Source organism: Chironomus tepperi, unplaced genomic scaffold, assembly GCF_022539635.2.
Source record: "Chironomus tepperi strain 1889 unplaced genomic scaffold, CSIRO-AGI_Ctep_v1 contig_422, whole genome shotgun sequence".
In the NCBI taxonomy this organism is placed as follows: domain Eukaryota; kingdom Metazoa; phylum Arthropoda; class Insecta; order Diptera; family Chironomidae; genus Chironomus; species Chironomus tepperi.
Window position 1 is genome coordinate 630,857 of NW_027226544.1, and position 12,180 is coordinate 643,036.

The 12,180-nt window shown below is 33.0% G+C and overlaps 3 protein-coding genes across 3 annotated transcripts in view; all 3 read right to left on the bottom strand.

Annotated features, from left to right (window-relative positions):
* LOC139097467 (uncharacterized) overlaps window positions 1-1,013 on the bottom strand; it is a 33,541-nt gene extending 32,528 nt beyond the window's left edge. The window contains exon 1 of the mRNA XM_070649334.1: window positions 420-1,013. The gene's annotated coding sequence lies outside the window, so the exon portion shown is untranslated. The remainder of the gene's footprint in view (window positions 1-419) is intronic.
* A 7,581-nt stretch (window positions 1,014-8,594) lies between these two features.
* LOC139097430 (uncharacterized) lies at window positions 8,595-10,845 on the bottom strand. Its single transcript, XM_070649257.1, has 2 exons — window positions 10,211-10,845; window positions 8,595-10,032 (listed from the first exon to the last, which is right to left on the bottom strand). The coding sequence occupies exons 1-2, from the start codon at window positions 10,418-10,420 to the stop codon at window positions 9,406-9,408; spliced, it is 837 nt and encodes a 278-aa protein (XP_070505358.1). The 5' UTR covers window positions 10,421-10,845; the 3' UTR covers window positions 8,595-9,405.
* Window positions 10,846-10,956: 111 nt separating this feature from the next.
* Window positions 10,957-12,029, bottom strand: LOC139097429 (uncharacterized). Its single transcript, XM_070649256.1, has 2 exons — window positions 11,819-12,029; window positions 10,957-11,639 (listed from the first exon to the last, which is right to left on the bottom strand). The coding sequence occupies exons 1-2, from the start codon at window positions 12,026-12,028 to the stop codon at window positions 11,007-11,009; spliced, it is 843 nt and encodes a 280-aa protein (XP_070505357.1). The 5' UTR covers window position 12,029; the 3' UTR covers window positions 10,957-11,006.
* Window positions 12,030-12,180: the final 151 nt, after the last annotated feature.

A 12,180-nucleotide genomic window follows, 5' to 3' on the forward strand; every position in this document is an offset into this window, starting at 1 on the left:
AATATTTCAGAAACAAGTAACAGAGAATCCATAAACCACTGTAAATGTTTTCAGTACTTAAAAGTTGATTAAACTTTCCTCAAAAAACAAATAAATGCCAAACTCAAAGCAAACAAAATGAAAAAAGTATCAAGAACATCCTCAACTTTAGGATTGAAAAGCTTCGCTGAACAAAGGAATCGACACAAAAAAAAATGTCCTTCAACTTGTAAATTTTTTTCTATGCTTAATCTTTCATCTGCCATATTGATTTTTAATGCCTTAATAATAATTTCTGCTCATAAAGACATAAAGACGTCCGACAATCATCATCACACAAAATATTATTTTTTTTTTATGTATGTGCGCTAGTTGTGCGCTTTAAAATTCAGAACATGAAGAAGAGAAAAATATATAAAAAAAATTCTATATATACATACATTTCTCGGCTATGTCGCGCTGCTCTGCTGTGAAATAATTTCACTACTGTGTAAAATATGATTTTTTTGTCGTTATGCAATCGCTTGATAATCGCTCCTTGTTTTATAATGAAGCCAACAAAGCTTTTTTTTATTTCCTTATTGACTTAAAAAATACTTTTTGTTGTTGTTGCTGTTGCTGTCTTGAAGCAAATTTTTCTCGATGTCTCGGCTATTTGTTGAAATGCTGAAGCTTAATTATGATGCTTTTATGGTAGCCAGCTTCTCATTTGGGACTTGTATGTTGCGAAAAATAAAGGAATTGATTTTTCCGTACACGAAATTATAATTCAAAATGAAAAGCTTCACGAAAAAATTAAATAAACTTAAAAATTGCACTTGATTAATTTATTTTTTAATTTTAATGTAGCACTTATTCATTTTCTTGGGCGTTTTTCTGTTGGATATTAACTTTTCTGCCACAATTTCTTTTTCTATTTCAAAGAATAAAAGAAAAAATTAAAATTTTTTTTTTTCAATATTTTTTTTTCTGTTGAAAAAAATTTTTTTGGGGAGCGTAAAAGTACGTCTAGCGAGTTGAAAGAATCAAAACCGATTGTAGTGAAAAAGTGAGCTCAAGAATTAGGAAAGAAGAAAAAAAAGAAAAAAAAAACACGAACATTTACACCGGCGAACGTATTGGCGCATGCTCTAGTTTGCAAACAAAGCAACCGAACATATGACTGAGTAGTTGGCAGTAGCAAAAAAAAATAAGTGCATTGGAATGTATGTATGTGTATGATGTAAACAATGTTTGTGACTTGCTAATGCAAATTTTTTCATCACTATGACTTCCACGCAGGACGAGCAATTTTTTTATTTAGGTCAAATTATTATTATTTTTGGGGATTTATGTTGCAAATTTGAATGTTTTTTGAGAGGCTTTAGAGTCTAGACGGCTCTGACTTAATTACTTCGCTGGTTGGACTGATCGATTGCAATTCACGATCTTTTTTAGACGTCTATTAAAGCTGACTGTTTCGTCTGACAATTACTGATACTAAAAGACACGCTTTGTCTGTCAACAGCTTCTTTCTATGAGTTCTTGTGTCTTTCTCGCGTTCTTTTGCCATTAACAAAATCTAAACTACTCAATTATGCTCAATAAGCTATCAATCAAGTCACTTTTACTATTTTCTTCAAAAATTTTGCTGACCACCTCAACAAAGAACACATTCAACAGACTCACAGCCAAAATGAAGCCACTTCACCCCATCTCTAACAAATACAGCTCTAAGAAGATCCTTACAATTAAAATTCTTGGACTTTGACCTTTTTTCTATCTATAGAATGTTTTTAACATTTTTTAACCAATCAAACCAAAAAACCTCTCAATTCTTAGTACTAAGGAGATGAAATGTTTGAGAAACATTTGTATTATATCCTTTTATTTTTGAAACCATGGTATTAGGTAAAAGAATGTAATATATAAGGATAAGATCATTAAAATGTTGGTGTTTTTAAAAAAAAATTAATGGGTTTATGCTCATAGCAATAAATAGAGATAATAAGGCATTGACACTATTGATGTTGGATTGGAGTTTTGAAATTTGGTTAAAAATGAATAGTTAATTTTGAAAAAAATTATTTCAATTCTTCATGATCGTCTACAACAATATTGTTCAGGCTGTATGTCGTGGCATTTTAGTGCGCCGCAAAATTATTTTGGAAATTTCATGAACAGTATGTCGTGTGTGGTTTAAGTCGAAGTTTACCACCTGTAAAGAATAAAAGGTTGTTCAGCACTGGTTTGCATGAAGGTTCATCAAAAAATGAGACAGTCAGTATGTCTATCGAGCTAAAATGTCAGCTAATTTAAAAATTAAATAGTTTGAAATTTGGATCAATAGAATCCATGCAGAGACAGCCATCTAATAGAATTTTTGATGCAACATTAACGAAGCTAAGCGCAACAATGCGGAGAACTATATTTTTTGCCGTATAAACGAGTCAAAATTAGTTGTCATAGTGCTGTCAGCGCATCTTCTCGTTTTATCGTTAATACAGCGACATTGGAGTGTAATAATGGACACTTTGTGTAATGTGGGAAACATGAATGTATGATGATGAATTTGTACTTTTTATTGAATAAACCCTAGATAACAATTCGATGTTTTACAAGAAAAGTCAATCCATTCTTATTTTACCCATGCAATATTTCAGGATGTCATATTTGAAACTTAAAGAATTGGCTGTTTAGCCAATTTTAAAAATGTCTCAGTTTTTTAAGAAATTATTGAAAATTCAAAATTGCACGGAAGTGCATAACCATCGACTATCACTCATTACCCTTCATAAATTACGTTTTAAATTTTAATCCTCAATTTTAAAAACAACTTTTCTTCATCACGAAAAATCCAATAAACTGAATACATTTTGATGACATGTCAGTAGACTCAACTGCACAAAAAGTCATCAATCAGTATTTCGTGGACTTAAATATTGTTGATAAAGCAAAAGGCAAAATTTTGAGCCAAATTATAAATGAACGTTAATGCCTTTTTCATTAAACGCTTTTCAGTCACGTTGTAAAGATTATTTTTATCCATTTTTTTCATTTGTTTTTTATCGGAAGCCCATTCATAGCCATTGACTTTGACTTTATTTACAGCTTTTTTGATATTTTTCTTTATCAGTTATCGACGATGATGATGTCTCATGACTGACTTCTCTGGAGAAGCGACAAGCTCTTATCGTTAATGTTTTCATTATTATCATCAAAACGTGGATCGAGATTTTAAGCTCATCGCCACAGCTCATCGGAGTTTTTTGATTAAAAAAAGTCAAATTATATTATTTCGGATTATGAGGATTAAGATTTGATAAATTTAAAAGGCTTTGTGTTAGAGGAGGAAAAAAAGCAACGTCGCAATTAAATTTGCGGATAATATCTAGAATGGAAATGATTAATTTTTGAATTGTCATGATTTTTTAAGCTCTATCTAATTAAACTAGTCTGGCATTAATCCAGCTGATTAGATAGATGATAGGTGAGTCAAGCTTTGCAAAATGCAGCAGATGGGATCGTTGTACGTCCAAGCTTATCTAATTTGATAATCTAAACTTGCTGGAACCTTCATCGCATTGATACTAGTTAATACGTTAGAGAACTAGCAGACATTAATGAAGTCTAAAGTTTTAAAGAGGCGAGGAGACGATAACAATAGCTTAAAGGTTTAAGATTAGCAAATGTCTATACGAGAAGGATAACTTCCTCAAGATCAAAACTTGAGCCATCTACCAAATTTACCAATTTTTACTAATTTACAATTTTAAGAGAATAAAAGTTGAACTATTATAGCCACAAGAAGTAAATAGGATAGAGTGAACAACTAATCCTTAGTGAGATTCAAGCCCTTCCACTGACCTTTTATACTCCTTCCATTTTAAAAGGATATTTCACACTTTCTTCGTGAATAATACGTTTTCATGTCTATTAATTGGTTATTCCGAAAGTTTGAACAGAACAGCGTGTTTAGTAAATTAATGTCCAGTTTATGTCTAGTTCTTCAATTCCTAATTGTCTAGTTGTCTAGTTCTAATGTAATTTTGTCAACTCGAGTTGCCTGAACTGCTAAATCGTCGTATGAACAGTAAACAGAAAGACGGTTAGTTACCATAACGGCACCGTGATAGCTGATTTCTATTTTCACGATGAAAAATTTGATTCGCCGCATTGTGTCCACAGAGATGCAACACATTTTCCATCAATAGTTTTGTTATTTCCTTAAAGCATTCAGTAGTAACTAGAAAAGTGAACTAAATTTCCATTTAATTCTTAAACTTTAAAAGTCTACAAATAGATAATCTGATTTATTCAAATGAGAGAAAATCAACGTAAATTGCATCATCAAGGATCTGAATAAATTCCTTGAAATATATTCCCGTTTTTGATTAGTAGGCTGCTTTAGATCAGTGGTGTACAAGTTTAATTTTTCCCGAAACAATTTGGTGGTTAGCCCCGAGTAATAACGCAGTCGTCATACGATTCGTGGCATTCCTTAAAAAATTTGGTTGTTGACAACTGCTTTAAATTGTTTATGAAATTTGATAACTTCCTTGAAAAAACACAGAAGCACAGTATTGATGTAAATATGACAAGATCCTTGAATATCCTTAATGTTTGTATGTATGCATTAATTAATTAAAGCTACTGTGCTGATCCTGACATCAAAATTTTCCCAATAAATTCATTTTCCAGAACGAAGATCAACACGAAAAATCTCATCACACAACCACCAACACATTCTCACTTTGTCATGCTCCATTTTTCATCAACAAACAACAAAGCGCAAAAGAAAAAAAATCAATTCAGCCAATCCTTTAACAATTTCATCTGAAAACCTTGGCAAATTTCAATGTCAATATCGCCAGAACATGTGATGATGTGTGACTAAGTCAGTACTTGTGACTACCAATTTAATTCTCAATTTATTTAGCACTCGTTTAGTTGTTAATTGGATTCGTTTTTGATATGACTTCAATTTTCCCATAAAGGCATTTAAAAATAGTATTAAGAAGTTGTTGTGATTATATAAAAATATTTTCTTTTTGATCCATTTAAAATTCTGTCTTGTGATTCTCTTGCTAAAAGGCTTTACGTAGCTCATGCATGGATTTATTATTTATCGAATGGACGAATGACTTTTTTTTTTATTTTTCTTCAAATTAAACAACGAATTTGTAATGGATGTGAGTGCAAACTTGTGACTTTATGATTTACTGATGGTTTTTTATCAACGTTGACGTTTTGCAGAGTTGTTTACGACTTGTTTTGTGGATATTGGGAAGGATTATCGTGAGTTGTAGTGATTTGGTGGTGGAATGGTTTGATACTTCGGTACGTACATACCAAGTGATCATGGGTTCGAAACTCAACATTAGAAATTTTTAAGTTGTCCTTTTTTAAATCTTATGAACCGGAAACGCGTCACACAGCCTTTTCTTATTGACTCCTGCCATTAATGTCATCACAGAAGTGGTTCTGATCCCACTTAGAACTGTAGGGTCAACAGAGTGCAGGGATATGGCGCACTCCAAATCCAACTCAACCTCGACCGCTTCCTTGCACGGCTCTGGATTTTAATAGTCTGAAAATGTCAAATAATAAGCGTAGGAAAATGATTTAGTTCCAGTTCCACAATTAATTTGGCGTTACATCGATTTAGCATTAGTATTTTTCCAGTTGTACCACCTAGCTTGAACTAAAATCAATTGCAATGATCAGCAACAAGCTTTACAGTTGATAAATCTTGATTAATTATCGGAAACATCACTAAGTAAGGAGAATTACATGAGACATGATGTCAATTTAACATAAAAATATCTCTGGACTCCTACATAAACGACTACAATGTATAAAATTTATAGTTACGGATGGAATAATCCGTGTATAATTTATTCTTATTCAATGTCATTTTTAAAGACTAAGTTGGAAAGTCCATGACGTAAAATAATTGATAATCCGGTCCAAGATGGATTTTACTCTGGCTAATGGCTAATTTTTGTTGAATCTGGCCTGGAGCCAGAGTCACGAATCTAAAGTGATGGAATATGGGGACCAGCTCCTCAAATACACTCTTCACGATCGGCACATGCGCCCTAACATACAAAGAGTATGATCACATTAATGAGCATGCTGTTTACATACAAATGAGTATGCTTACAAAAGTGTGTTTACTCAGAGTCTGTTAGGGACAATTCTGTCATGTTAACCAGGTTGATGTCAAATGGCTAGTAAGTGGCTATTTTCATGTGCCACAAAAAAGTAAGTGGCTGCCATGACATATTCGTGCCTTAAACGTTTACTATATTAACTTCCGATTTTTGGTGAGATTTTTGAATATTTGAAGCAAAAATGCTCCGGAAATGATGAAACTTCATTATCAAGGGAAGGATATGAGCTCTAAAACACCTTTGAATACATTTTCTGTTAAGCAGCGAAAAAGCGGCAATGGTCAAGAGGTTAGAGCGTCGGACTGCCGTTCTAATGACCCGGGTTCAATCCCAGGGAGACTCTAGTTGGATTCGGATGCTTTTACGCTGTTAAAGTCACACCAACTCGGTTTGTGTGATTCGCGACACACAAATTGTGGCTAGGTACGTTGCATTGATATACTCTGAGTCATGTGGCGTGCAGAGTTGGGGAAAGCAAAAACGTCCATTGGACAAAAACCGTCATCACACTCTCTGTTAATTAATAGCTAGATTACTAGATATCCTTTCCCTTGAAACCATAAAAATTGCAGTTTTAATCCAGATCTTATCTCTAATCCAGATAATAAGCATGAACGGTGTCCGACGAAGATAATCCAGCAAAGAAGATTTTTGATGACTTGCTTGATTTATAAGCGGCTGATAAGCAAGTGATAAGCGAGTTGATCCATCTGCTATTTATAAAAAGCTTTGCAAACCTGAATTGAGTAAGCAAAAATTACTAGAACTCATCATTTTGCGTAACTACACGTTCGGTAAAATGTGATATTAGGCTTACTTTAGCCAACTTTGATAAGTTCTTGCCTTTTTTATCTTCTTTAAGGCTTAACTGCTTAAGAAAATCCTTGGCCTGCTTCGCAAACAGATAACTAATTTTATAAGATGTTCATATGCAGGATTAATGTACACAAAGTCCCAAAGTATTCAACAAAAATTCCATCATGCATGCAACTCATCAAATGCACATAACTATCATGCGATGGCATGTGAGCGATCTACATATACATCACGTAACAACACTGTATAACAGTACTCAAAAGGGACAATCAATTTTATTATTATAAAGTGATGTAAAGCTTCATCCTTGTTATTTATTCATGTCATGTCATAACGAGTTCAATTTATCAATAATTTATTCAGCTTTTTTTTTACTCGTCACTTATTTTTTAGTACAAAAATAAATAAAAAAACGTGAAACTACGTAGAAAGATTGAGATTAACTTCTATAGAGACGGTGCCAGAAATTGCTCCTTGTTGGCTTTTTTTTTGTGGTTTGATGAGTGAAAAGTGATTTTGTTGGCAATTTGTCTGTCTGTCTAGTGTTGTGTTGTCCATACTTCTTGGGGTAAGGCAAACATTGACGGAGAGCCTCGGCCAAAACCGATGACAAACGATTTATGCCATTCCCAAATTTCAGTCCATGGGAACTCAGATTGGGCAACACTTGTCTGGAGACCTTCTTTTGTTTCGAGTTTTCAATTTTAAAATATTTTGTGACCGTTATTTTTCAAAATTTTCAAGATCGTTCATTTTCAAATTTTATTCAAAAGTTATTTTGTGAATTTTCACGTGATCATTGATTTTAAATTTGATACGGTCTTTGCATGCTCAAATTTAACAAATGTTTGTTTTCGAAATTTAAGTGACCGTTATTTTTCAAATCTATTTAATTGTTCAATTTTCAAATTTTACCTATTTAACCGTTATTTTTTTGACTTTTCTTTCAACCGCTATTTTGTGAATTTTCAAATGTTTGCTTTCAAAATTCAAATGACCGTTATTTTTCAAATCTTTTTTTCTTCACTTTTTAAATTTAATTTAACCGTTACATTTCAAAATTAAAAAGGTCGTTAAATCAAGAATATTAAAAAATGCGCTCTTGTCAATCCCCACCGACCACATTCATACCACATTAATTTGCATCCGCAACTTTCCATATCGATGCTTTATGTGATCCTGAAATTATCGATTATTAACGAAAAAAATGTTTTTCTTTTATTATGTTGTTTATTAAAAATTCTTTCGTTGTTCGACAGACTGTATCCATTTACGTATTAAAAAACATTTTCTTCTTCCGATATGACGCATTAAAAAATTGTGCATTTTTTTATCCAATTAAACATTTAAGGTTTGCTCGAGGAAAATAATGTGAAAAAAATTCTAACAAAAAAAATTAAGGTCAAGGACATGGGAGGCGGAAACCAAATTGATTGTCAAGGCAAGATGTTGCAAAGATGTGAGTGAGGTTGTTGCTAATGAATTATTCGCAAAAAAAAAATTGTGCATGTTTTGTGCATCACAAGGCTAGATTGAATGCTATTAATTAAACATTTTGTGGGATATGACATTGTGCCACTGAAAATTTCTCGAAATTAGAAAGTGATGAAATACTAAAGGTTAATTTTTGAATGTAAAAAGGGATTTAATTGAGGAGAAAGACAAGATGCATTTCTGATGAATGCTTTCTTAATTACGTTGTCGTCGTCTTCATTTATTTCTTTGCTTAAATTAGTTCATTTTGTGTAACTGACAAAAATTATTTGAAACTTTCAATTTGAAAAATGTTTTAGAATCTGTGGGAATTGAAGAAATTTATTGCAATTTATGTCTATAAAAGCATTTAAAAGCTTGTTCTTAAGAACTTATCAATAAGTCAAATCAATACATGTTTACTATTTTTGGGGCTATTCACCTGTGGGTCGTTTGAAAATAACGTCTATAAAAATAACATAATTGTCAGATTCTTAAGGGAATGTTTGGAAATTACCAAGATCGGTACAAGTTTTGCATCTACAGCTGTTGACGGCATCATGGAATCCAATTTGCAATTTTTAATGGACGTTTGCCAAAAAATTGCTACTTGGATGCAATATGGCAGCGACTTGACTACGACTTGGGACTATAGAGTTCACATTTGATTCAGTTGACTAGCGTTACAATAGGCAGAGGGCGAGGAAGATGTTAAGGAAGTCTATAAAAGTATTAATGTTTCGCAATTTCTAGGTTTCGGCCAAGAACCGCAAGCCTGCATTTTTTACATCAAAGATGCGTAATTCTGCAATTTTGATCTGGAGCTTACAGTTCGTCCAAGTCTATTTTGTTGTGGATCAGAATGGGGTCAACAAATCGATTTTTCACGTTACATAATAAGTTTTTTCCATCCAGGAAGACAACTCATCTTCCCCTTCCTAAATTAGACGTCATTTACAAACTCTCCCCAAAGCTACCCTTCTCAATTCCTCACAATAAATATAGAATTCTTATCAATAACTTTAAAGCTTAGTTTCTTAAATAACTCCGTTGACTTAACATTAGAGCACATAATATTGGCATTGATGTCCAGTCCTCGTTCTTCAGCTATTAATTTACTCAAAGCTTTGACAACAATTGATGCGTATCCTTTCCTTAAATGATTATCATCGACTTGCAGGACAAACAAACTGTTGACGTCATTTTCAAGGCACCAAGCTACAAGTTCTCCAGATGATTGATCATAAAGTCCAATAGAAAAGTTCTGACTAATGCAGTACGACAGGAAGTCCTCAGATCCAGTGTATCTGTTTGGCCATACGGAGTTGATTTTCTCAATATCAGAATCTGTCAATCCACGCAATTCAAGACCTACAGGAACTTCAAACTCTAGATTTTTAGCATCTTCGCAGCTCATATAAGCCATTATCATTTCCTTATCAACCATAGTTTTCAAGCCTTCAGCTTTGATAAATTCAAGTGCTGTTTCGCGGTAAATTTCTTTAAGACTCGACAGCTTCTTGACTGTGTTGTAATTTAGACCTTTGAATCCTTTGGACAATTGTTTAAATGTCATGTCTAGTGTTCCGACTAGGACGTTGTAGTCATCCTGTAAATTAATTAAGATAAAGACGAGATTAAGTCTTAAGCGACAGAAATGAAGAAGATTCGGTCAAGAAGCTTCAAATTACTCTTAAGAAGCTCTTTCCGTTTGTTCTCTTCATTTATATCACTTAAAAACTGATCTTTAACAAGCATATGTTCAGCCTACTGCAACATCAACTTACCACAACACCAATAAACGTTGCATCTTTTTCCAATTTACCATCAACACAATAAATCCTTACAATTTCTCTTTGTTTTGGATCTTTTTCAAATCTCTTGATCATTTTAGCAAGAAAATTGAAGGCTAGTATGTGTTCTGGCCAATTGATCTTATAAGCATCTCTTAATTTTGGAAGAGATTCAATTGGAACTTCAACAAGTAAATTAGACATGTTTACACTTTGAATGAACTAAAACAACTGAGAGATTGCTAATTCTAGTACATTATTAGACAGCAATAGAAGTTTGACGATGTGATAAGCGGTTGTTTATTTTGATAAGGAATTGTTGAGCAGTGATGACTGTGATTTTGTGAGTATTTCGGGAGGTTTTGTTAGGATTCGTCAAAAAATTACAGTTTTGAAGATAAAAATGCAGATCTGTAGACTGTGGAAGTTACAGTCCAAAACTGCAGGGCTGTGTTTATAAGATACAGGCTTATGGTTCTTGGTTGAATTCTAGTTTTAATCATATCGATGATACTTTCATGAAATGGAAGTGACAAACTGGCTTTTGGTCAATATTCTGTATCACCACATTTTCCCCGTCTTATTCGACACAACAATGTCTAACGTAGTCTAACGATCAAAGTCATTAAATGCTCTTATAAAGTATTACTTAACTTATAAGTACAAACATGACTAAGCAGTTTTATATTTAATATCTAAGTATATTTTGTGATTTTAATGATAATAATGTTGCTTTTCATTAATTGCTATACCTCTTAACCATAAATGATACCAAACTTATAAACAAATCCTACTTCATCTTTCTAACAGCAAGCCATGAATTATTGTCAATTTTCTTAAATGAAAGTTTCTCAAACAAAGCCATTGACTTGAAATTTTCACGCATTATATTTGTATTTACGCAGTATCCGTGTGTCTGTGCGACAAGTTTAGTTATGGCTTTAGTTACTAATCCTGCATATCCTTTCCTTAAATGCTTCTCATCAACTTGAAGGACGAATAGACTACTTATGTCATGTTCATGACACCAGGCAAGCAGCTCTCCAGTTTGTTCATCATAAAATCCAACAGATAAGTTAACATCGATGATGTGTGATATAAAGCTTTCAGATCCTTGATATTTGTGTGGCCATACTGAATTGATTTTTTCAGCATCTGATGTTGATAATTTTCGAATTACCAGGCCAGCTGGAACTTCATACTCTAGACTGATTGCATCTTCGTAGCTCATATAGACCATTGATGTCAGTGACTCGAATATTGTCTCTAATCCTTCATTCTTGATGAATTCTACGACTATATCTCGGTAAAGTTCTCTAACACAAACAAATTTTTTTGGAGTATCAAAATTGAGTCCTTTGAGTGCTGCTTTAAGGGAGTTAAATGTTAGGTCTAGTGTTGCTACCAAAATGTTGTAATCTTGCTGTGGACAAAAAGCAATAAAAGCACAAATTGGCTTATGGATCTAAAATCTGGTCCCAAGCTGGCATGACTCAGACTTGGTCCACCATGCCAAAGTCACGTCGACCACTAACAAGCAAAGATCATGCTTTCATGGTCCAGATATCTTTGCCTGTTGGGAGACCTTTCATTCTATCTTACCATAACAGCTACAAACGTTGCATCTTCATCAATTTCACCATTAATGCTGTAAATCTTAACATTTTCTCGCTGTTCTGGACGTTCTGCAAATCTTTTGGTCATTTTATCAAGAAAACAAAAAGCCAGAATATGTTCAGGCCAATTAACCTTATAAGCATCTCTTAAATGTAGAAGAGATTCAAGTGGAACTTCAACAAGTAAATTTGACATGTTGTTGCTTTGAATGAATTGAAATAACTGAGAGTAAATGTATAAAATGATTGAGTTATTTATTAAAATGTATGAGATTGATTATTCTAGTACTGTTATCATTATAGTGATATAGTTATGGAATAGGATAAGGCTTTGTTTATTTTGATAAT